The 26,076-nt window shown below is 45.7% G+C and overlaps 1 protein-coding gene across 3 annotated transcripts in view; it reads left to right on the top strand.

The window, feature by feature from the left end:
• The window catches only part of TUBGCP6 (tubulin gamma complex component 6), a 610,570-nt gene that overhangs the window by 302,101 nt on the left and 282,393 nt on the right, over positions 1-26,076 (top strand). For all 3 annotated transcript variants that reach the window (XM_078678997.1, XM_078679005.1, XM_078679003.1), the window contains 2 exons: positions 11,371-11,509; positions 11,602-11,721. In XM_078678997.1, coding sequence (XP_078535123.1) covers positions 11,371-11,509; positions 11,602-11,721 — 259 coding nt within the window. The remainder of the gene's footprint in view (positions 1-11,370; positions 11,510-11,601; positions 11,722-26,076) is intronic.

Raw genomic sequence — 26,076 nt, 5'->3', positions numbered from 1 at the left:
TACTGATCTGTTACTTACTAAGTCATGTCCAGAAAATCTATTAGGCATTAAAACACTGAAAGAGTTAGGTGCAGTTATATGCTGTTCCCCAGAGGGAATACGTCTGTTCCTACGTGACTTTAAGGGTCACTATGTATTACGAGATTTTGATTCAAGACTGTCTAATGTCCCGCAGCACTTATGGGCGCAAGGTCCAACTGATGTAGGTTACATGCAAATCACACCCTATCGTGTGACTCTCAAGCCAGGTGTAGTGTTACCACGAATCAGACAGTACAGATTGCCACCTGAGGCTGTAGCAGCCTTATCCAAAATTATTGACGAGCTCATGGCTCAAGGAGTGGTTGTAGAAACTGACTCCAATGTATGTAATTCTCCGATCATTCCAGTCATGAAACGTACTGATCCAAATGCACCCCCAGTATATCGATTAGTGATTGACCTACGAGAGCTTAATAAATGTATTATTCCGCAGTACCCAGTTGTCCCAGACATCTCTTCCCTATTAACGGCCATTGATTCCGAAGCCACGTTCTTCACTGTCATAGACCTCAAGAACGCATTTTTCAGTGTTCCTATTCATCCAGACAGCCAGTTCCTTTTCGGATTTTGTTTAAATGGAAGGAGCTATATGTTCACACGCGCTCCTCAAGGTTTCACAGAAAGTCCTAGTATTTACAGTCAAGCACTCAAGAGACAACTAGACAACATTCACATGCCAACTGACACTGCCCTGCTCCAGTATGTCGATGATCTACTGATCACAGCCCGTTCTGAACGTGCTTGCGAGCGAGCATCACTGACAGTTCTGTATTTCCTAGCCGAGATGGGGCACAAGGTGTCCCCTTCTAAGCTTCAATTCTGTGTCCAGCAAGTGGTCTACTTAGGACACTTACTGTCCAAGAGGGGTAGACAGTTGACACCAGACCGTATCCAGTTAATAGCGAGTCTTCCTCAGCCCAAGACCCAGAAGGAGGTACGTGCTTTTATCGGCCTTACTTCTTATTGCAGACAATGGATTCCTCAGTATGCATTTCTAGCCAAGCCACTGATACAGTTAACGACACAGGAGGCAGCCGTATCGACTGTCCTCCCTTGGACATCTGAACATACACTTAGTTTCAATGAGTTAAAGAAAGCCCTATGCCAAGCTCCAGTTCTAGCGACACCGGACTACAGTAAGCCTTTTACACTTTTCGTTACTGAACGCGAAGGTACAGCATTATCTGTTCTCACACAAGATCAAGCAGGACAATACAAGCCCTGTGCTTATTTTTCGAGCACATTAGATCCTGTAGCCCAGGCTCTGCCTGCGTGCCTCAAGTCAGTTGCAGCCACAGCACTAGCTATCAGACAAAGTGATTCCATAGTCTTAGGACACTCCTTGACAGTACAAGTTCCACATTCCGTGGAAGTTCTTTTAAACCGAACACAAACTCAGCACTTGACAATTGCACGTTTAACAGGTTATGAATTGACACTGTTCCAGCCACACATAGAAATCAGACGCTGCAACGTTTTAAATCCTGCTACACTGTTACCATCAGTTAATTCAAATCCAGCCACACATGATTGCGTGGAAGTAGTTAACATTACGACAAAGCCAAGACAAGATCTGACAGATACTCCGTTACTAGACCCCGACCTGACACTTTATGTGGATGGTTCATGTATGAGAACAAGTACAGGAGAACTAGTCGCCGCGTATGCAGTGACTACTGACACTGAAGTTATTGAAACACACCGTATTGATACCCTGTCCGCTCAAGCAGCAGAGCTAGTTGCTCTGACACAAGCCTTCATACACGCCAAGAACTTGAAAGTTAATGTTTACACAGATTCACGCTACGCATTTGGAGTTGTACACGACTTCGGAGTGCTCTGGCAGGAGAGAGGTTTCATGACTTCTCATGGAACCAAGATTCAGCATGGTCTCCTTATTCAAGCTCTGTTAGATGCCATACATTTACCGACATCTATCGCTATCATGAAGTGCAAAGCACATACGAAAGTTACTGACACCATTTCTCAAGGTAACGATCTAGCAGATCGCACAGCCAAGCTCACAGCACAGACTCTAGACATTCCAGTTAACATGACACACACTCCAGATCCGATTACATGCATGAGAGTTAAGGACCCTACACAAGATGTCATAGATATCCAGTTACATGCTACTCCCGAAGAAATCAAGAAATGGTCCGAACAAGGAGGGGTCCAGACAGATCAAGGATGGTTAACGAAGGGTAGAGCCACATGGTTTCTCCCCGACTCTATGGTTCAAGTCATTATTAATACCGCACATAGTCCAGCACATTTAGGAGAAAAAGCTATGTTAGACAGTATCCAGAACATTTGGTTCAACAAGCATTTACGAGCTGCAGCCAAGCAGAAAGTCCGTACCTGTATGATATGTTGTCAGTTTAATCCAGGTAAAAGTGTCCCGGTGGAACAAGGTGGATTCCAGCCCCCTGACCACCCTTTTGAAGTCCTCCAGATGGATTATATTCAGATGGAGCGATGTCGAGGTTTCAAGTATATCCTTGTAGTTGTATGCGCTTTGTCCAGGTGGACAGAAGCATATCCAGTCCCAGATTACACAGCCGCGACCACTGCCAAGCAGTTGGTTCGTGAGTTCTTCCCCCGTTATGGACTCCCTAGAGTCGTATATTCTGATAACGGTCAGCCATTCTCATCTGAACTCATGAAGCATGTTTCCCTGTTGTTAGGGTACCAGTGGAAGTTTCATTGTGTACGCCATCCTGAAGCAGCCGGTCTTGTAGAGAGACATAATCAGACTCTGAAAATCCGTATCGCCAAAGTATGCAAAGAAAAAGGTGTGGACTGGCTAGTAGCTCTGCCAGTCGCTTTATTTTATATGCGCATGGTCGCACATTCCAGATCAGGTCTGTCCCCGTATGAGGTCGTTTTCGGCCGCCCCCCTAACATGTGGGGTACTCCTAGACCCCGAAGTATTACCGATGTTTCAAGTAATATGCTGACAGATTACCTAGCTTCCTTGATGTCTGCCCTCAACTCATGTCGTTCACAGGTTGCCGCCGCATTTCCAGACAATACCGAGGTGGCACCGCATGAAATCGTTCCAGGATCCATGGTATTGGTGAGGAATTTCGACAGATCAAGTCCGCTGGAGCCTCGCTGGAAAGAGCCCCGACAGGTCCTCCCCACCACCCGTACAGCCGTGAAGTTGGAAGGTCGCAAAGGCTGGGTGCACCTTTCTCATGTAAAACAATTTAATGGACTGAAACCCGTCTTAAAGAACGTTTCCCAGGATTTGAAGGATTGCCAAAATATTGTTCTCAAGGACTGTCCCGCAAAAGACATTGCTACAAACCCTCCCCTGTTAGAGAAAACTCCGCAACAGGAGTATAAGTTAAAACTCCGGTCTAGTAAAATAAGTCAGTCAGTTTGATTGTCTAAGTCCTCCCCTAGGTGAAACGGTTAGACTGTTTCTGACATGTATAAAATAGACCCCCATAGTGAGAGAGTTAGTCAAAACTCAATTCGATGTATCGTTTTTCTATGTTTCATATTGTTTCTCAGCATTATGATTTCCTGCACCAGTTATGCATTTTTCTTGTATTTCCCAGTTCTTCATGTAAATACGTCTGCTAATGCTACAGTAGAGCACACGTTTAGTGATCTGCCTCCTCATGAACTCTCTTACCGCCTCGCTATGCGAAATAACTCATTCATCCGCATGTTACATTACTCACACCAGTCCAGCAATGCCACTAATTGTTGGGTGTGTGGTCGACTCCCCCCTTTCCAGACACCGAAGGGAGTTCTGCCACTTTTTCCTTATCCATTCTCACATAATGGTTCGTGTGGAGCATGGTCCACGTTAACGTCATCCTCAACAGATATGTCTTTTCTTAACAATACATGTTTTCCAGACAAGCAAGGTCTTCCCCACAGAACAGGGTTAGATCTAGAAAATGAAGTGTATAATTTAGGTAATTATTCTTCGAATTTCATGGTCTTGAATGTTCAGTCTGATACTACTCCAGACTTACCTGCTATTTCAGTACTGCCAGTCAGAGGTGAATTATGTGTCCGAAATAATGGTTCCGTACATGTAGGACATAGTGATTGTACTACTATTGTCAAGTATAGTGACAGTGGGAAATCTATCTTCAAAGCTTCACGTCATTCTTATTTTATTTGTGGTCAAACTGCATATGTTCGTCTGCCCCTCGGTTGGGAGGGAACCTGTTACATTGCCTTCCTACTGCCACCTGTTTTCCTAGCCCCACCTGATTATCATAGAAACACACATCTAGTACACGTTAGACATAGAAGGGAGTCCCCAATTGTCGATTATACTGAAACTGCTCTAGAACAGTATACAGATTTCAACAGAGGTTTCTTTTTCTTTATAGGACCTATCCAGAATAGTAAGCTAATCCGTAGGTTAACCAGAACCCTTGAAGCAGTAGTCAATGAGACTGCTTCTGCTCTAGGTAATTTAACTGAAGAGCAATCTGCTATGAGATTTGTCGTTTTACAGAATCGTCTCGTCCTTGACGTCATACTGGCCGATAGGGGCGGGGCCTGTAGAGTCATCGGATCTAGTTGCTGCATTTTCATTCCAAATAACGCGCCGTCTGTTTATTCAGCTATAACCAGACTCCATAAAATTGCCCATCTGTTACACCAAGATCCAGGCACCTGGACATGGTCCGGTTGGTTCTGGAATATAATTTCCGCATGGGGATGGAAAATATTGTCCTTCCTAGGTATTGCAGTAGCGATCATATTCAGCTGCTGTCTCTGTATACAATGTGGCCCTGCGATTTGCGGCATTTGTGCTACCTCTTGTATTCCTAGTCCCAAGCCCCGTTCTAAATCCCGTTCCAGGATAATTCGAGACGAGCAAATGATACTGTATGAAATGATAGATGGTATCATGAATATTGATGTTTCCTGATGGAAACGTAGTGACAAGGAGGGAATGTGGAAAAGTAAATTTTGCCATGCTCTGTGTCCCTACGTGTCATCCATCATATGTTATGTGTGCATGATTAAATATGCATATGCATTCCCCATGTTCGATTAATGACGCAATTATAGTTGTGTCCATCTCTAATATGCCAGTTTCTAGTCCTCGTGAATACTACGAATATCAGGCCTATGTAAAGTTACGTTGCCACGTTTCTCAGTGTGCACGTTATTTCATTGTAAAGTCCCCGTTTCTAGGCCTCAAAAGGGCCCGGACATCAGATTCAGCTCCTGTCTCCTAAAGCCTCGCTGAGGAGCGATACAGCCCCCACCTGTATCCTCGACCCTTCACTTACTTCCTGCCTCACAGTGCCCGGTTCAGCCTGGCTCTGCCTCTGAGTCTGCCAAAAGTATGTTATAGTTCCAGTTATCAGTTCAGTCCTCCTTCTCTGCATTCCTAAGCTACTGAATCGCATCAATAGTTTCCGTCATTGTCTAGCCTTCACGTCTCCACGTTAGAGAAATACTGCATTTAATGGTCATTTAATATTCTTCATCACGTACTACATGTAGAATAATGCATGGTCCAGTCTTAGAATCAAGTCAGCCTTTCCCCTCCTAACTTCTAGTTTATATCAACATGTTCTCTAAACATCAGATACTAGATACTGCTTAGGTACATGTCGCCCTGACTCTCCAGACTTCAGTCTCTGCTCCTAGCACAGAGTTCATAGCCCCCAGCTTCTCCTAGTGATACGTCATTGCTAGTTTGCGCGCACCATCAGGTTAGAGGTCCCGGCTCCTTAGGTAGCCCCCTCCAATGTTTCCGCCCTATTCATGACATATTCTGTTACGTTTACATCACATGTCTATGTATACGCCCTGTTACACCCACTTCCACCCTTATCTTTCGCGACTGCTACGCGTCACGCCTTTTGCTCCACCCACTGCTACGCCTATTGCAATGTAATGCTATGTGTTTGCGTTATGTATATATGCTCATGCACTGTTATTAAAAAAGTCATCCTTTTCCTTGTCCCGATCCTGACACCAGGAGCGCTGCTGGGCCCTGCCATCCTATTCCTATGCAGGTTGTCCTGTTCCTGTCCTTTATGCTGTAATAAACCTGCGAAACTCCTACTACCTCGAATTTTGACTCTTATTTATTGAGCTATCTGTTATTCATTTATACATTCAAAAATAGGGTATTATTTATTTATTTACCACAACAGGACACCTATTTTTCAGGCCTCCCCTGCTGGAGTTTCGTCCAGCAGCAGGAGGCCAGACTTGTGTCTGTGGCTGCAGCACCCATTTTGTGATGCCAGGGTACTGTTAAGCTGGTACCGGGTTTACCGGTGATGCCATGTTTCTCCCTCTAGGAGGGTGGAATCATACTCCTGCCGCCAGACTGGTGGGGGGGGGGGGGGGGGGGGAGGGGGTACGATTCCAAGGTGTTTGACACCAAACATGACATGTTTCCTTGCAGCCATTCCAAAGTTAGAATTTTACCACAAGGTTATAATGCACTTAAGAGTATATGGTCTGGCTGCATCACAGAACAACCCCGGAGAGTAGATTCCGAAGGCTGCATAGGGGCCCTGCTCATGCATGGGCACCCTCTCACACAAAACCCAGCACCCTGCCTTCAGGATTGATAAGGCCTGCCGATAGGGTGACTGATAGGTTTACATGTGCAGTGATATAAGGTAGATATAGGGAACCTATATCTAAGTAAGGGGTGCATACACCAACTTACACAAGCTGCAGTAGCAGACTTGTGGTGTCATTTTGGAAGGCTGCCCAGGGGTGGCCTAATACATGCTTCAGACCCTGGTAGGCCTCTGGGGTACCTATGCCCTGGGTACCTTGTGTACCATATACTAGGGACTCATAAGGGTACTTCAGTATCCAATCTGGAGTGTACCTAAAGTACATGGAATCATTTTAGAGAGGAAGCAGCTAGGCTGGGGTCCTGGATAGCCAGACTAAAGTCGAAAAACAGTGAAACATCAGCAAAAAGTGGGGGTAACTATAAGAAGCCGACCCAACTCTCCTACAACTATGCTTTTCCTCCAATTTCACTAGTTTCATCAGTGCTGGTTAACCTGGAGCTATCCAGTTCCAAGATTATTCTAATAACACCAGAGTGGCTGAGACAGTGGTGGTATCTAGGGCGACTTGAACTCTCTTTGAGACCCTACAAGAAGTTGCCATGCAAACAGACCTTCTATTGAGAATAGAATGCAAAATTCTCCATCCCAACTTAAGTCATTGCATTTGGGAGCATGGCTCCTAAAATCATTCAATAAGGACATTTGAGTTTGCAACTAGACTGTAGGAACATTCTTAAAACATCTAAGCATCCTTCCACGACTGTGTCTTCTGCATTTAAGTCGAAGAGGTTTGTCACATGGTGCTTAAATAACAACCATGAACCTATAAACTGTCAATAGAATGTAATCTTTCCTTATTTGCTCCACCTCGCTCAATCGAGATTGCAGTACACTTCCATCAAAGTCCATTATGCCACTATTACCGCATGCATAAAGTGATGGCAAAAAGGTCTTGCTTTAGGGTTCCAGTCATAAACAACTTCTTGGCAGGATTAAAGAAAATGTTTCAACTGATTAGACCTCCTCCTCCTTTCATTTAAAACAATCTCACTACCAGTGTTTTGTTATCAGTCATTCACCAACATAGAGACAACTTCACTTCTTGGATGTCAGAAAAGTCCTTACATTTTATTTGTGCAAAACTAAGTAAGTTTGTAAGGCAAACCACTTACATTGTTAAAGATGGCCCACTCAGAACTGGTATGACTTCATGGAAGCAGACAGTAGTCAGGTAAATAGTTTTATGTATTGCTTTTCGTTATCTGTTAACTAACAAGCCTCTCACTTGGAAACCTAGAGCTAACTTGTTGTATCTGGTTTATGGCATAATGCATCTTTCCTGTTTCTCTCCCCTTGCTGCTCAGCCAGTGTGACTATGCTGTGGAATGTTGGTGTGCATGGTGATGTAATGGAATGTGAGGATGCCTGGATGTGGAGTGTCAGTTGGAGTATGGATTGAGCAGTAGAGAGGCTGCTCCTCATGGGGCTGAATACTTCTCTACTACAAGACCATCTAAGAACTGTTATCCATAAACCTTCATCTTTATTCTACATTTCGGCTACTGGACTTATTACATTACAACATAACTCCACACAAGGTAACATAGCATCTGCTGCCCGGATAAGGCCTCATGGAGATCAGTGCACAGCTTTTCCAAGCATTATTGATTGGATGAGGATTCAAGAGCAGAAACTTTAATAGGTCAGGCAGCAGTAAGAAATGTATGTGGTTGAGATTTCTTTTAGGTTCTATATTTCCATCTACGTAGAGTAATACTTTTCTTTCTGTAGCTTATTGGAAATATGGATTGGGGAAGTGCTTGCTATTGTGTTCCATGTTTATGATTATCAGTGAGGATCCTACAGTGTAGAAGGAAATACTTGTAATTCTAGCACTGCATCATAGGAAGCCACTGTGAAGTCCTAAATAACCCTGCGCCGGTTGTCAATGATGTTTTACGTATTTTTCATTTGTAAGCATATTATGTTTGGTTGTTTAAAAATAACTGGGGTTGTGAGGCAAATTGCCTCTGCAGTGCCTGCTGGGAAATGGAAGCTGCTGGCTCCATAAAAGATCAGTGTGTGTTATCTGCAGCCTATGCTTTGAACCTGACAGGCACCTTAATTTTCTCTTTCACTGCCTTAGAGTTAGAGGTTATCTAGGATAATATAGTTCATTTCTTTCAGCTAGGTGCTGCAATGTGATCTTACTGCTTTGTAAGAGGAAGTTTTTAAACATGAAAAATGCATTACAAAATGGCATTTTGTGCTATTCGGGAAGGTATCACCACACTGTAAATGTAAAACCAGTACTTGTATAGCACACAAATCACCCCCAGAGGGGTATCTCGATGCTGGGGGCCGTTGTAAAGCTATTGCCCAGAGTCGCATGGTGCTGGGCAGACCCTGCCACCGGAGCCGGGGATCGAACTGTGATCCCCAGCCTCCAGCGTCAGTTGCCTTGGCGGCGGCCCCACACCTCTCCCCACTGTGAACTTTGAGTTGAGCACCCCCAACTACAGGTTGACTTTCTGAATATAACAAAGTATCCTGTGGTACTGCATGCAGAACTAGGACAACAAGAAAGTAATATTTTCTTGCTGGTATGTTATGGTCAGCTTAAGTTACAATGGGGTAACCCAGTATCCCTCAGAAACTGGGCAGTCATGAAATAGTATACAATTGGTTCTGTCGGGTGTGTGATATTTCTTCAAATAAATAGCGTTAATCAAACACTCATTCAACAATGTTATGGTCATCCTTAATCTGCTAGTGCCTCTTTTTGGCACAATGCTCGGTCCTGACAGTATAGTGGACATTCGCAACATATTGTGCACATCCATGGCATGACACTTTCCACCCACGGCATAATGACAGTCTTTGAAGTACGCTTGTAATTCCTGACATATTGCAATCATCCAGTCAAGACTGATTTGCATATGGCCATGTCTGAACTTGGGTGGCTTGGTGAGCAAAAAAACGATGGATTAAAGCCAGACCTGTGATTGGGGGTGAATGTTTTGCCATTGTGCAACATTCCGTCCATCATCTTGTTTGTTTTGCTGTTCACCCTATGTGGGAAGGGTATTGCCAGACGTGGATCCCGTGCTCACTGCGCCACTGGAGTCAAGCTATCCTGGCTGAAGACGGCTGATAGCCAGAAACCGGTCCTAGGAGGCTTGATTCCGGTCCAGGGAAGACATGACTTGGCAGTTCGGGCTGGACTGTTCCCACGAGGCACAGGGTCAAGCCTGATTTGCATATGGCCATGTCTGAACTGGGGTTGCTTGGTGAGCAAAATAACAATGGATTAAACCCAGATCTGTGACTGGGGGTGAATGTTTTGCCATTGTGCAACATTCCGTCCATCATCTTGTTTGTTTTGCTGTTCACCCTATGTGGGAAGGGTACGCGCAGATGTGGGTCCCGTGCTCACTGCGCCACTGGAGTCAAGCTATCCTGGCTGAAGACGGCTGATAGCCAGAAACCGGTCCTAGGCTGCTTGATTCCGGTCCAGGGAAGACATGGCTTGGCAGTTCAGACTGGACTGTTCCCATGAGGCACAGGGTCAAGGCTGATTTGCATATGGCCATGTCTGAACTGGGGTGGTGTGGAGTGCAAAAAAACGATGGATTTAGGCCCAGATCTCTGTACTGGGGTGAATGTATGACACCGTTCTGTCCATTAACTGTTGTCTTTGCACGCGTATCTTAGCACAGCAGCTGTGAACTGCCATGATTAATGCTAGTGTGGCACTAGGAGCTGATAGTAGAGGACATGGGAAAGAGAGCCCATTCCCAAACATTCTTTTTAACTTTGACTAAGGGGAAGGAGTCCCTTTTAGAATGGTTTTGAGGGGTCTGTAACCCATCAATGCTTTGTGACAAAAAGTACGGGCACAGACCACTGATACATACATGGCATAATTGTGATTAGCGGCTTGAATGGTGCACCTTAAAAACGCCCCTCTAGAATGCATTTCTTAACCAATTTTGTGGTTCAGTAACTGCTTTGAGACCACTAAACAGCTTCATACATTTGGCCCTAAATCGGCCTGCAGGAGGAGTTGTTAGGGGCTTCTAAACTCTTTTTATTAGAGTTTTCAAACTTTTGTACCAACCTTTGTTTTGATTCCATTAAACATTAATTTTTTTTAAGAACTGTGTCATTCTAAAAGAACTAACTATGGATTCTGGAATGAGCAAACTTAAATCTGGATCTCTTGAAACACTGTACAATGCGGCCCACATATGGGATCCTGGAAAACGGAATTTTAAAATATATTTGCCATATTGGACCCAGTCCATGGGATCTCTGTTAGGGTGGTTTCTAATCGACATTGAATGCACCCTGTCCTCCATTGATTCTCTTTTATCAAAAGTGTTTTTATAGGCAATTAAATGTGTGTGCCTTTACCAAGTTTATTCACACGAAATTAATGAAAATGATGTGCTTGTTGAAAGAAATGTTAAATGAAGCCTGCTGCTGTTTGTCCTTTCTGCTTAGGCTCAAGTAGGAGCTAAGATAAATCAGATAGTATAGGCAAGAAACAACATGTCCTTGTCAAACTATCATAATTTTAATTCCTCAACACTATAGAAAGTTCTCAAGAATCCTTTCAAAGGAGGTTGTAGAAAGGATAACTCCATCCATCGCTTTGCCCACCTTTACAATCTTTCTCCAGGAAATCAGAACAGGTTTTGTAATGTTGCATAATGTTTTAAAACCTTTATACAGCCTAGTGTGTATATGTATTTTGACTGCAGTCTTGTGTGATATGATTGCTTTTTAGGCAGGAATTGATTGAGCATTACAGTAAATTATCTGAAGAAGCAGCACGTAAAGAGCGAAGGGCCTTGTGGAAAATCCAGAGGCACAAACTGGAAACAGCCCGTCTCAAATTTCTTTCAGAAGACGAAAGAAATACCCAGGTGCCTTTTAATGTGAATACTAAAATAAACAAGACATATATTATAGTTACTGTCCAAATTTGGTAATCAATGTTTCTCACTGTTAAATTTAGGAGCTGCTTGAACAATTTTTCAGAGGGGAGTTGACTAAAGAGGTACGCATTTTTTCACAGTCTACAGTTCAGGACAGCATGGACTTACCGATCACTCATTTGGCGAATGGGCATTCTCAGGTTAGTTTACTCCCACACTTTCTGATTATTTTTCACTTTCAGGATTTGCTTTTAACTTTTGAACATGTATTGACTGAAGTATGTAAAGGGCAATGCTTTATTTGAATAACAAAGCAATTAATTTTGTTTTCAGCTGTGTATTGACCATTAGTAAATAAACTCTTAACAGTTATGCCAGGCAAATGCTAACTGCATATAAATATTACTCTGTAAACCACAGCCTCCCATTGTAAATTCTACTTCCTCCTCTTGCTTAATATTTCAGACGTTATAATAAGGTATACTCTCTCCGACCCAGGAATGGATATTTCTTCCACCTCTCTTGTGTAATGGCATGTAAGAGCAGAAATGTTATGGGAATCCACTCTTAGGAAACCTGTGATAGCCTGACAAGTTAAGAAGCTTTGACCCCAGCATTTTCAGTAATGTCCGCTTCCTGCCTGTCACATGAAGGAGCTGGAGTCAGAAATGACCATCAATTCTTCAGTGTTGAAGGTCCAACAGAAAAGCAAAAATAGATCTGGTTGGCTTCAGACTCCCTCCTGAACTAGATCTTGTGTGAAATTAACGCCTGGTTGTGAGCTACAACAAACTATTGGTGTAAAAAGATAACTTCCATTTTTGGTTTGATGCTTCCTTTGTAAATTTGTACAACAGCCTAGGTCAATGAACTCTCGTATATATAAGTCACTAATTGTTGCAGAAGCCAAATATGTAAATATTTTTTAAGAGCAGGAAAGTGGGCCCATGGACCGCTGCTTGCCGTTAAAAAATGAAACTGAAAAGTTTTATTTTTGTTTTTTAAATGCATCCAATTTTCCTTCAAGGAAAACGGGATGTATTTTTAAAAAACCTGCTTATGTGAAAAGTAATCCCGTACATGGTGGTCTGCTGACCCTAGCAGGCCACCATCCCTTGGAGTGATAGCCATTCCCAATGGGGTCGCAAATTGTGCTTGCCTCATGAATATTGATGAGGCATTGTGAGGAGGGGTGTGCAGCGGGCCGGAAAAGCAGGCGAGGAGGCCGTATATAGTGTGCTATACTCGCTGTTTATTTGCAGATAGTCACAGAGTGCAACACAGAAACCAAAACAAGGAAGGCTCAATGCAAGGGCTCCGCTCCGGGTCTTGAAGGCAGCTCGCTGGCTCCGGGTGTTCCAACGGAGGCTCCAGTGAAGTGGAGGATCCACGGAGGGTAGGAAGCAAAAGAGAAAACAAGGGACCGTTAGTCCACTCCTAGTCTCAGGACACTCTGTACCGTTCACCGTCACCGGGGACGTGTTGTGGAAGGGACGGAAAGAGACAGTGAGGGAAGGGAGGTATCGGGAGGTAGGAACACAGGTAGGTATGAAGAAAGGGTGCTCAGTCGGAATGTGAAGGGAATGGCAGGGCATACAGTGGGGTGCTTTACAGATATACTACAGTGCAGGGGACGTGACTCTAAAGAGAGGGGGAGATATGTACAGGGATTTACAGGGACTCCTAGCGAGTAGTAAATAGGAAGGAGTAAGGCACTCACGTGGTCCGCCGTAACTCTCCAGGTGAGTTACGGCCGCTCTTCAGCCACCTCCAGCGGACTCCACCACTCCTCGGTCCACACGTCTGCTTCGCCCGTCTGCTCTCCGTCTCCAGCTTCTTCGTCGTCACCACCTCCAGTCCGAGGGTCCTGCCACGAATCTCCGACGCGTTCTCTTCCTGGTTCGCCGTTTTATCTTGTTCTGTCGCTGCCTTAGGGGCGGGGCTTCCGCCGTCCGCGAGATTTGAGTCTGTCCGACTCGGTGTTCTGGTTGGCCCCTGGGGGAAAAAGAAGGGCGGGTTTCTCCGGGTTATGGCTGGAGCCGTGAGGTTTGTCCCGGTGATGGCGTTCTGGGGTCGGGGATACAGTCCCGGTGGCAGCGAAGGAGGTAGGTTCGGGGAAGGGCTGTGTTGCGGTTGGGGTTGCCGGGTCGTCGTCTCACAGGCATGCAATTTGCGACCCTATTGAGAATCGCAAAGTGTCTGAGACACTGTTGTACATTGCATTTTGCGACTCACAAATTGGGAATCGCAAAGCGGCACAATTACCAAGTCGCAAAATGCAATTGCTGTCCATCTGGCCCTACGTGCTCAGCAACAAACTTTGCAAACACAGCAATCTTCTATTTATCCTGGTTCTCATGGCCATAGACCCCTGTGCAGACACATTGTTTGTTGCCATAACCTTAATGAGATCATTTTAGGTTTCTAGGCTCTAAGCTGAGCTTTTGTTTATGGGAGCTGTTTTCTTCTTATTTTCTTCTCATTTTACAACAAGACGCTCGGGTCCATAGAGGGCCTTTGGTCGGTCCTATAGCACTCTCATTTGAGGATCAGAAAGAGGACACAGGTGTGAAGGAGCCTTCTTCTTAATTTCTTCATCTTCATTGTTCCTGAGCAATTTTGATATTTGTGTCCCAGACGTCCACCGCATGTCATGCTCCCCTAGGTGCTACTATTCAGGTTTCTGGGTCCTTCTAGTCTTTGGGTCTTATCTTCAACTTTAGTCGAGAGCATGAGGCACTTTCAAGAGAGCCAGAGTCAACACACTTAAGGAATTCAGTCCTTCTCCCATCAGTTATCCCCACAGATGGCGATGCCAGCAGTTATCCTCCTAACTTTTAATGTGACATAGTTGCACCTGCTGGACACCTTTTGATTTTCAGAAAAACAATTGTACATGGGTCTGTTTGACATTGATGCAAGTATCACCTCTGCTTGCTTTTACAGTTCTAAAACATTTCTTATAAAATTTCCATTGAAAACTGTTGAAAAACCCTCCCACCCACTTTACCCACGTCAGGCTCTTTTCTGGAATGAGACCTGGTCAGGGAATTTGTTAAAGCCATTCACTTGGAGCCCTGATCCATACAAAAAGACATAAGCAAAGATCAACAAATTTGGTACAAAAAGTGTTTCTGATTATGACAGAGCTGACATAGTCTGAACTAATTCAGTTCAATTTGGTGCAACACCTTGTGATGGATACTTCCAAGTGCAAATTCCTCACCTTAGAATAACCACTTCCCTCCAGACTGGTTTCAAAACCTTTTCCTGGCCGTGCTCCTGCACACCACCTGGTGGCACCATGCAGCTCATTTTTAGCTCCACACTGCCACTGATGTGACAGAGTGGAGCCGCATCTAAGCCTTACAGTGTGCACTGGCATCAGTGCCTTTCTTTCCGCGCTTCGGTACACGGGTTCAAACTTCAACTCCAATCTTTGTCGGTTTTCTAGGAAATGATGTTCCCACAAAAAAAGCAGACCTGCAATGACTGCACTAAGCAGTTGTCTGAATGAGGTGTACCTTTGGTACCTGAGCTCAACCCACTCCTGGAAGTTGTACAACAAGTATGCCCTAATGCACCCAAATGTGATCAGAGACCGGGAGGCGAAGTTGTATGTCGTTGAACACAAGAAGTCGCAGCCCTCGAGCCGTGATGTGGATCCTGTAACAAGTTTTGGGATGGGAGGGCGAGTTGGGGGACGACTGTGATGAGGTTCCTGTGACCATTCCACTCTACTCAAAATCCTATAGTAAGTTGAAATCTAAACTCAAATCTAAAAAAGCAAAGCAGGATCGACCCATCCTGCGATTCTGACCCAAAGAGAAGATACAAGTGTGTTGAAAGGCAGTTGCTCTCATCAGAGGTCACCTGCCATGGAGCTGATCCCTCAGTTCACCGCCAAGTTTCCTTGTCAACCCCGCAGCAGTTTGAGGCCTTCAAAGAGGCCATGCTGCACATTTCAGTGTGCTTTCTTTTGGCACACCTGTGGGCCCCATGGAAATGGGACTCCAAGAGGGTCCCTTCCTGATGCCATATGTCCTGTTGGAACCTGTTGCATGCCAGTAACGATTCAGATATAGACTTCTACTCTGGTCTCATGATACACACTGGTTCCCTTCACCCCCTATGCCAGTGCCGACACAGCCGGAGGATGATCCAGTGCCGCCATCCAACCCGGATTCTGAACCAGCATTGGCCCATACTCAACAAATGTCACACTATGAGATTACAAAGGTGAAACCAGTTGTCATGCACCCTGACTCTAACCCTGTGCCTCTACCACGTGACAACTATCATCAGAGTCTCCATTATCTAATTGTGTGCTAGAACGGGGTGCACCCCAGGATATTGATGCTGATGGTGTGGAAGAAGGCTTGCTGCCCCCTCATTACTCTGATGATAACTTATACATTGACTTTCAGAACTCCAGTGTGCTTGATACTTCCCCTGCAATTGAGTATGAGCCATTAAATGGGCCACCCATAGAAGAAAGTGTGTCATTTGCAGTGGTGGCTCAGAGCGCAGCCGGAGAGATAGAATTATAGCAGCCATCCATTCAGAATAAAGCCAATGTTTTGATAGAAATGCTATAGCTGGCCGAGCAACATCTGAGCACTTACCTCCATTTATTGATGCCCACATAGATACTATTACGGCTGTCTGGTCGAAACCATGTGTTCGAGGCATGTGAGCTTCAGATCACATGCTTTGCATACTCCTGCCATCTAGTGTTGGGTCCGGATGTTTGCAAGTAGATTTTCTTCGAAGAAGTCTTTCTAGTCACAAGGTAAGGTGACTTCTCCTTTCGGTGATAGTGTGCATGGGCATCGACTCCACTGTTAGATTGATTTTTTCCGCCATCGGGTTTGGATGTGTATTGCTGCGCTCCGTTTCGGAATCGGTCCTCGAGTTCCCCTCTGAGCGCAATCTACTCTACCCTCAACAGTATTGTTTACGAACGTGTTTCCTTTTCTCTGCAGTTCGACTCGACCCTCAAGAAATCTCCATTTCAATTGAAATTTCGTAGGTGGCCTCTCCACATCGGTCCGACTCCTTTTCGATGAAACAGACTCCATTTAAATTCTGCCCCCAGCGCCACACGAAGTATCTACGTACAGATGTGCATCAGGTGTGTAATTTGTGCTTGTCCCCAAACCACAAATAACAGGACTGTGACGCGTGCTATTCCTTCATATCGAAGAAAACGCTCTGTGATCCTCAAGCTCGACATCGAGAGATGCAGCGGCAGCAGATAGACGACACACCGTATCTCTTCGGTGAAGACTCCTAACAAGAAGAGGTCTCAGTGCCCGGAGAAGAACAGGCTTCAGTGGCGTTTAACTCCTATACAGAGTTACAGATTGTCCTCGAGAACGACGAGGTGCCGCAGGGACATTGGACGGGAGTGCAGATGACTCACCCACTGACTGACTGACTGAAATTTTTATTAAGCGCTCGAATGCCACGGCGTCTTGGCGCTGTAGATTAGAAGGCGATGTGAGGCAAATCAGGGTAGGGGAAACAGCCATGTTTTCAGGGATTTTCTGAACCTCAGTTTGGAGGCTTGTGAGCGAAGTTCAGCAGGCAGTGAGTTCCAAAGTTTGGAAGCCTGATTAGAAAAAGATTTTCCGCCCCAACGCACTCTCCGAATTCTAGGTACAAAGACCAGGTCTTGATTGGCCGATCTTAGAGTTCGGTTGGGCACATATCGAGGGAGGAGTTTGGCCAGGTCATCCGATCCATTTCCGTGAACGGCTTTGTGGGCCAGGCAGAGGGCCTTAAACTGAACTCTGCGCTTAATTGGCAGCCAGTGTAGCTCTCGAATGGCACGGGAGGTGGGGTGACGCCTTGGCAGGTTCAAAAGAACCCTGGCGGCCGCTTTCTGGATAGCCTGCAGCTTGATCAATTGCTTCTCTCCCGTACCGAGATAGAGAGAGTTGCAATAGTCAACCAGAGACATTACCAGGGCGGCAATAACAGTCTTTTTTAAGGTGGGTGGGATGTAGGGCAAGATCTTTCTAAGTACCTTCATCGTATGAAAACAGGCAGAGGTGACTTGATTAACCTGTGCCGTGCAGGAGAGGCTTTTGTCCAATAGAAATCCAAGGTTTCTGACCTTCTCGGCTGGAGTTGGACAACAGCCGGCTTCCGGGGGCCACCATAGCTGACTCCATATCGAGGGCTTCTGACCGAATTCTATGACTTCAGTCTTCTCAGTATTTAATTTGAGAAAGTTTTGGCTCATCCAGTTTTTCACACTGAGAAGGCAATTCCTGAAACGCCCTGCAGTTGCTTCAATAGAATCGGAGACAGACACTATGATCTGTGTGTCGTCTGCATAAGACACTAATCTCAGGCCATGAGATTTTATCAGTTCCGCCAAGGGGGTGACATATAGATTAAACAAGGTTGGTGATAACGCCGACCCTTGTGGGACTCCTCCAGGAAGAGTGAATTCCTCTGATTTAAGTCCATCCCAAAAAACCTGTTGGATTCTGCCTGTCAGGAATGATGCTAAGAGGTCCAGAGCGGCATCAGAGATACCCAGATTTTCCAGTCGGCTCAGTAGGACTGAGTGGTTGATGGTGTCGAACGCCGCGGTTAAGTCAAGTAATATGAGGGCCGTTCTTCCACCGCCATCCATGGTCTTCCTGATATCCTCTGGTGCCATGATGAGAGCTGACTCAGTTGAATGGCATGCTCGAAAGCCATGTTGTGTGGAGTCAAGAAGGTTATTCTTTGTTAGAAAAGTCATCAGTTCTAGGTTCATGGCTTTCTCGAGGATTTTAGCTGGTAGAGGCAGACAGGAAATGTGCCGATAGTTTTAGTTTCGGAGGGATTGAGCGATTCTTTCTTAAGAATCGGGCGGATACAGGCTTTCTTCCAGATTGAAGGGAAAGAGCTCGAGCAGATAACCTTGTTTAGTAGGGAGGTCAAAACTCCAGTTATGGCAAGTGGAATAGAGGGCAGTATGTGTGGAGGGCATGGATCCAATGGGGATCCTGATTTAATCTGTAGGAGAAGGTCCCCGACCTCTGACTCCTTTAACATGGGAAACCTGGGGTATGCAGGGAGAGTAGATGGTGATGATTTCCTAGTACCCGCTGCCAGGACCTGAGTGGGAGTGACAGAGATATTAAAGTCAGTATTGGAGTTGGTAGCTACAGTGCTGAGATCATCATATACTGCCTGTACTTTGTTCTGAAAAAAAGCAGCAATATTCCCGACAAAGTTCTGGTCAGGTGTAAATATAGTGTCTCGCGGGGTTTTTGCCAGAAGAGTAACTGTTTTGAAGAGCTCTCTGGCAGAATTAGGGGCTTCTTGGATTTTGATGGTGTAAAATATAGATTTGGCCTGAATAATCGCTGCTTTATACTCCTGCAGAACTTTGGAGTATTCAGCCTTTTTGAGAACACAGTAGTTAGATCGCCAAATGCGCTCGGCTTTTCGGCATTTAAGTTTGATTCATTTCAGCTCCACCGTGTACCACTGGGCGGTGGCCGACCATTTCTTTGGCACTCGGGACTCCAGAGGAGCGAACTCATCGGCAGCCTGAGCAAACCATCTGTTAAAGTTGGAAGCTCCGGTGTCGATGCTACATTGCTCAAACATTGGTGGATTATTAGCAAGCGCCTCTGTTAACAGTTTCGAATCTAAGTTCTTCCATGAGCGCTTATTGTCCGGGAGCAGGAAGCGTCTTCTGTGTCTAGCAGAGTCATTGAATTTTAGGTTAAAAAAGACAGCCATATGGTCAGACCATGGAACAGGCAAAATAAAGGAAAATTTTAGGTTATTGTTATTAGTGAAAATGCCATCGAGAGTATGTTCTACATTATGGGTGGGCTTACACACTAGTTGGTTCATATCAAAGCTAAGCAGGTTGTCAATAAGAGTTATGGAATCAGAGTCGTTGGTGGCTTCGAGATGAAAATTAAAATCTCCTAGAATTGTGAAAGTGGCGGAGTCCGTGGTGGATTCCAAATATGTGTGGAGAGCAGTAATGAAGGGAGTTTTTGGCCCAGGGGGTCTGTAGAGCAGCATGCCAGAGAAAATCAGACGGTTGTTACATTTGATTTTGAAGGCCAAGGCTTCAGCCTCCATATTTGACTCTGGTTGGCAGAATATTTTTAGATGGGACTTGTAGATAATACCAATGCCCCCGCCTGTTCTTCCAGGTCGGTTGAGGTACTCTACAAAGTAGCCTTCGGGGACTGCTACGTTCCAATCAGGACCGGAGGCCTCTGATGACCAGGTCTCAGTGAGGAACATTACATCTGCGTCATGATCCACTATGAACGCCTCGATATCGCATTTGTGCTTTGGCATGGATCTAGTATTTAATAGGATACATTTTAGGGTCCTTCTCCTAATAGCAGGGGAGGCGTCCCGACTGATGATTACAGATGATAGGTTGAAACCCACAGGTCAGGCACTTGGGGACTGAGAAGAAGTTTGAGCAGTTAACTTTAACGGGATTGTTGCAGGTTGGACGATTAAGCTGAAATAGCTCTTTAGCTGAATAGCATTTGGCTAAGTAGGCTCGTGTCAGGGTGGTGCTTGCGAACGCTAGACCGCGTCCCTGCACTCCCCCACACCTAAGATGGCGGCGATGTGTGGGTGTTTGTGAATTTCGGCAACCCGGTTCTCCCTCCGCACAAACGGGACTTCCCGCGTCAGAACAGGGATAGGGTAGCAGGTAAGGGTCACAGAGCAGTATTATACAATTTATCAATCAAATTGCAAACACGGAGTATTTTTAAAAAACGAGGTTTAAACGAGCAATAACGTACAATTTATCAATCAAATTGCAGAGTAACTAAATCTTTAAAAACGAAGCTTCATACACAATGAAAATACAAGTTTCCTGCGTGAGCTCTGATCGCTCCACAGGCTTCTGGCTACTGATGCGCCTTGTGTGGTGCTTGCCTAAGTAGGCTCGTGTCAGGGTGGTGCTTGCGAGCGCTAGACCGCATCCCTGCACTCCCCCACACCTAAGATGGCGGCGATGTGTGGGTGTTTGTGAATTTCGGCAACCCGGCAACTGTCCCTAGAAAATCTAAGGCTTCAACACCACCTCTGCCCTCAGGCCAAGGCAAACGCAAGGAGATGAAGGACGGAGCGCGGAAACTATTCAGGCACTCCAAACCCGTCCTCCCCTTCCCCCCCCACCACCCTCCCCCCTCCCACTCCCCCACCGCTAGTCACAGATCTGGGTTGAATCCATCATCATTCTTTAGCTCACTTTGCCACCCCAGTTCAGACGCAGCTATATGCAAATCAGTCTTGTCCATGTGCCTCATGGGAACAGTCCCGCCCGAACTGCCAGGCCATATCTTCTCTGGACCGGAAACAAGCATCCTGGGACCGCCTTGAAGGACATTCCAGTTGTGCCGAAAACTAAAGAACTTGAATAGTAGTATTGGTGAAAAGCGCACTCGGATAGAATAGTGATTCAGATTCTAAGGGAATATTCCCCTAGCCGACATCTGTAAACATGGTCTACACTGCACATATTCACCAAACACTATTGTGTAGATATGTTTTTGAAACAACAAGCAAATGTAGGACAGCAAGTACTTAAAACACTGTTTCAAACAACCACAATCACTACAGGTTAGTCACCGCTTTGGGAGTATACTGCTATATAGTCTATGCAAAGCGTTTGATCTACAGCTCACATGCCTCGAACAGTAAATGTTATTTACCCAGTAAGCATCTGTTCTTGGCCTGTAGAGCTGTAGATTCACATGTGCTCACCCGCCTCCCCGGTCTCCTGTAATGGTTTTAGTTCTCAATTTGCATTCATACTCATGGACATCTCTATTCTACACTCATTAACTCCATTATCACCCTCTACAGCAAAACAATCTAACCATGGAGTCGATGCTCATGCACACTGTCGCCAAAAGGAGGAGTCACCTTACCTCGTGACTGGAAAGACTTGTTCGAAGAAAAACAACTTGCAAACATCCGGACCCAACAATAGATGTTTATTGTAAACATGCTTAAATGAGGGTTGCGGGATTCTCTGGCAAAGTACTGGATTTGCATATGGACATGCCTTTTGATGGGTCTCCCCTCTTCGGAGAGAAAGTAGACTACTTTGTGGAATGCTTTAAAGACAGAGCTACAGTGTGTTCCTTGGGGATGTTGACACCTCCCACGTCTGGAAATGTAGAGGCTATCCCAGAGGGCTAGCGCAGAGGCAGAGACATCCTTCTCAACCAGTGCTACATCGGACTGCCCAATTGTTTTGTGGTTGCGATTACTGGCTGCAGAAGTTAGAGTCGCCGCAGTTAGGCATCAATCACCTTTACAGGACAGTAGAACTTTTTACAAAGTGTCAAAGTGTGCAGACGTCAGTTGGTGCATGGCATCTGTTTCCCGAAGTGGCACACGGTGTCTTCCACCAGTAGGGAGGAACTCCGGCTCGGTCAACAATTTTGCGCTCTGGAGTTGTCACAAGAACACTCATTTGAAGATGCCTTCCCACCACTACCTCTTCTGCCCCAAGTTCTGAAGATGAGGATCGATGTGGCCCTGGTCATACTAGTGACCTAGATTTGTCCAGGATGGTGTGGTACTTGGAAATCTTGGGCATGAGCATCAGTCCTCCAAATAGTCTGCCACTTTACGAGACCCTCTTGGCAACAGGGCAAGGCCCTCCAACCGAATGTATACAATTTACACCCCCATCCATGAAGATTGAGTGGTAACAATTGACTATGTTCAGTTAACTTTCTGAATTTGCGGATGTCATTCTCATTGAGGATGCACCTCCACAAAATCTATTTTTGCCAGGAATCGGGACAAATTTGTAACCTGGTCCTTATGTGGTGCTAGGACACTGACCCCTTGCAGACACTGCTGTCAGGCATTCTTTTGTTGTGTTGTCTATAGGCCAGCAAGGCCTTGCGGTTGGTACCCTGAAGGAATATTTGTACGCCCTTTCTTCCTTTCTACGTTTTCTGGACCAACTATCCATGTTCAAATCACCTGTTGAGGTGAGATTTGTTAAATACACTTTTTCTCCTAGGCCAGTTGAAATGCCACAGTGGACCTTAACTTGGTCTTGAGTTTCCTAATGTGAATGCCATTTGAGTCTATGCACAGCTGCTACCTGCGTCTCCGAATCTTGAAGACTGTCTTCCTCATTGTCATCACATCAGCTCATCCATCACGTGAGTTAATTGCTGGCACTATTGGTGCAGCTACCCTATTACATGTTTTTTCCTAACTAATTGGTGATAAGGTCTTGGCGGCCTTTCAATCAAATGTTGTAACTCCTTTTGACATTTGGCAATCCTTTTCTCTGCCATCTTTCTTTTCTCCCTCTCATCCCTCACAAGAGAAGGCGAGGCTCCATCGGTTGTATCCTAAAAGGGCTTTAAGCTTTTTTATAGATCGTACCAAGGATCTTCGTGTGGACGATCAACGTTTTGTTGGATTCTCTGGAGTGCAGAAGGGGAACACCAAGAAACAGCCCTTTCCGCTAACACCAGCGCCACTGCAACTGTACTGGTGCAAGTAGTGTCTATCCTTGGCATCTGCCAGCTCCGACATTCAAGAAGCGCGGCTGCCAGGGTTAGGGGGAAGGACACTTTGTCTTCTTGGTTCTGTAAGACTTTCAGTTACTCCAGTATTGGAGCTTTCATAGATTCACATACCTGAATCATTTCCTCGTTGTCGAGACGGGAGTCTCCGGTATATAAAAAAGCAATGGTTAGCAGTATAGCTAACTGAATAAAGGCCTTAGGCCCATTCCCCTTTTGCAACCCAGGACCTTTGTTATGTAAAAAAGGACCAAGCTTTTCCCTTAGCCAATCAGAGCCACTCACCCTCTAGAACCCTCCTGAGAGAACCTTCTGCCCCTCAGATTTTCTACCGGCACGTTGTGCTACGGAGTCTCGTTTTAGCTCTGCTCAAACTCTGGATTTCCAACTTTGTAGAAGCTTAATTTTCATACTATTTCTTGTGTATTTGAGAATTTGATAATCTATTTCTCATCTACATCCTTGAGAATGTCTGGAAAGGAGAAAAAGGTCTTTTTACAGCCTGTGCCACCTGCTCTAAAAAGAGACTCTACACTGATGACCCACATGATGACTGCATTTACTGTCTTTATCCAGACCACCAAGCAAAGGATTGCAAGGTATATCGCACTTTCTCTAGCAAGACCCTTAGAGATCGTGAGGGACGCCTTTTAATTTGGCTTCAGAAGATCAAGGCCAGAAAGGAGGTGGTTTCTAGTGATAGTGACCAGGAATCTTCCTCTTCGTCAAGGAGATCTCAGAAAAGATCAAGATCTCCTCAGGCTCATTCCTCAGGGGACCGTCCTGAGAAGGCCCTAAAAAAGACCACTCCAGGGTCTTCAGGCCGTAGTCCTTCCAAATCTCCTCAACCAAAACCAAAGGAGAGCAAAGGACATACTTTGAGAGAAAAAGAATTCAAAAGAGCCTCTTCTGAGCCTTCAAAGATACCACCTTTGGCTCCTGCATCATTCAAAAAGCCATCCTCTAGTATTCCTGCAGAGAAAGTGAAAAAATCGACATCGTCGACGAGGCCGTCGACAAAGAAGTCATCGTCTACCGCGACGACCACGGAGGTACAGAAACTACCATTGATTGTATTACAGTCAGTGTCGACAGGAGCGTCGGCGAGAGCGTCGACGACAGCAGCGTCGACGCCGGTAACATCGACGACGACATCGTCGACGACGGTGGTGATGTCGACGACGTGATTGTCATCGACGGTGATGACAACGGGGTCGTGGACGGGAACGTCGACGACGGTTACTATGTCGGTGGCGAGGAATGGTTCTACAGCTTCGTCAATGGTAGTATTGAAGATGACGAGACAAACTCCAGAAAAGAAGGAAATCACACCAGCAGTGACTTCCCCGAGCAAGATTACTCCTCTGGTCCTGTCGCACCTTTTGCAGTAGGAAGAGTCGGATGAGGATGATGGACCTTTTGGTATGCCAGAAGCCCATCTGAACTCCACGTAAAATGTCAAGAAGATGACCCTTTTAGTATGCCAGAAGCCCATCTGAACTCCACGTAAAATGTCAAGAAGATGACGATGAAGAATACCACAGCCTCTCACACCATCGCTACCAACAAGAGCCTCAGGAGAAGATGGTCGCAATGCCATCTTCAATGATGAGAGATTTACAATTCATGTTGGCGGATTATAAGAAGAGGTTTCCTCCATCTGGGCTCCCTCAGGACGTTCCACCTTCACGTCCTCGTTCTATTCCAGCCACTCCAGTAGGGAAATCCTACTAGACACTACGCCACAGACACCTCAGGTCCAACAGCAGCAGGATCCTGTGACCACAGATGATAACGACCGTGAAGAAGGGGAGCTAACGGAGCCCCACACAGAATGGAATGACTATCTAATTCCCTCTCCACCATCACCCACCCAAGTACCAGCGGATTCTCCACCAGTGGATATTGGTGGATTCCACAACTTAATGGAGAGAGCTGCAAAGAGATTTCAGCTTCCAGTGAAAACAACTCAAGCAGAATGTTTTCTTTATGATGTTAAAGAGCCCTATCAAACGTCAATCAGGTTTATACACATCATTGACCATGTATGGAAGGAAGGGTTACAAGTGATGACGACTCCAGCGACGGTTACACCGGTACTAGCAAGGCTGGATAAAAAATATAAGGCGCCGGCGGACGCTCCGGCGTGTTTAATAAGCCTTCCTAAACCGGACTCTATCATTTCGCAGGCAGCGCAACAAAAGTAAAAAAAAACTTCAGCACCTATTTCTGCACCTCCGGATAGAGAGGGACGGCGTTTAGACAATGCAGGTAAACGATTCTCCGTGATGTCAGCTCGCCTGGTCAGAGCAGCTAATGCCCTTGCCATCCTGGGCAGATATGACAGACAGATGTGGTGCAATATAGCACCATATGTCGACCTCCTTCCGGAAGACAGCAAGCAGGAGGCGAAGATAGTTCTGCAGGAAGGGGAGAGAACTTCAGCTGAAGTTATTGCTTGTGCTATGGACATAGCTACCACAGCCTTTCGTTCTCTAGGAGGACCAGCAGTTTTAAGGTGCCAGGGTTGGCTGAGGGCTACCGCCTTTAGACCGGAGGTCCAAAATAAGATTTTGGACCTGCCTTTTGATGGGGAAGATCTGTTTGGACGTCTAGTGGATGTGACCCTTCAACGTATTAAGAAGGACACTGATACGGCGAAAGCCTTGGGTACGTTACAGTACAGGAAGGTGCCCTTTCGAGGCGCCCTTGGAAGAGGACAACCTTCATATAGAGGTGGCTACCAGCAAGGAAGATACACATCATATTCTTCCTCTTCGCAGCCCTACTGGCAGCAATATGGCCAGAAGCATTCTGGGGGCTACTCCAAGTCCACGCCCAGCGGACGAGGAGGTCGTTCTGGGAAGAATAATAATAAAAGACAATGACAACCTATAAGTTCCAGGTGCTTATCCTCCTACCCTGTCAAATGTTCCCCTGGGTGGAAGAGTAACTTATTATTTACATCAGTGGCAGAAAATAACATCGGACAGATGG

The sequence above is a fragment of the Lissotriton helveticus genome, chromosome 1_1, assembly GCF_964261635.1.
Source record: "Lissotriton helveticus chromosome 1_1, aLisHel1.1, whole genome shotgun sequence".
Taxonomy (NCBI): Eukaryota; Metazoa; Chordata; class Amphibia; order Caudata; family Salamandridae; genus Lissotriton; species Lissotriton helveticus.
The sequence above is the reverse complement of the archived record's forward strand: the minus strand, read 5'-3'. Positions and strand labels throughout refer to the sequence as shown.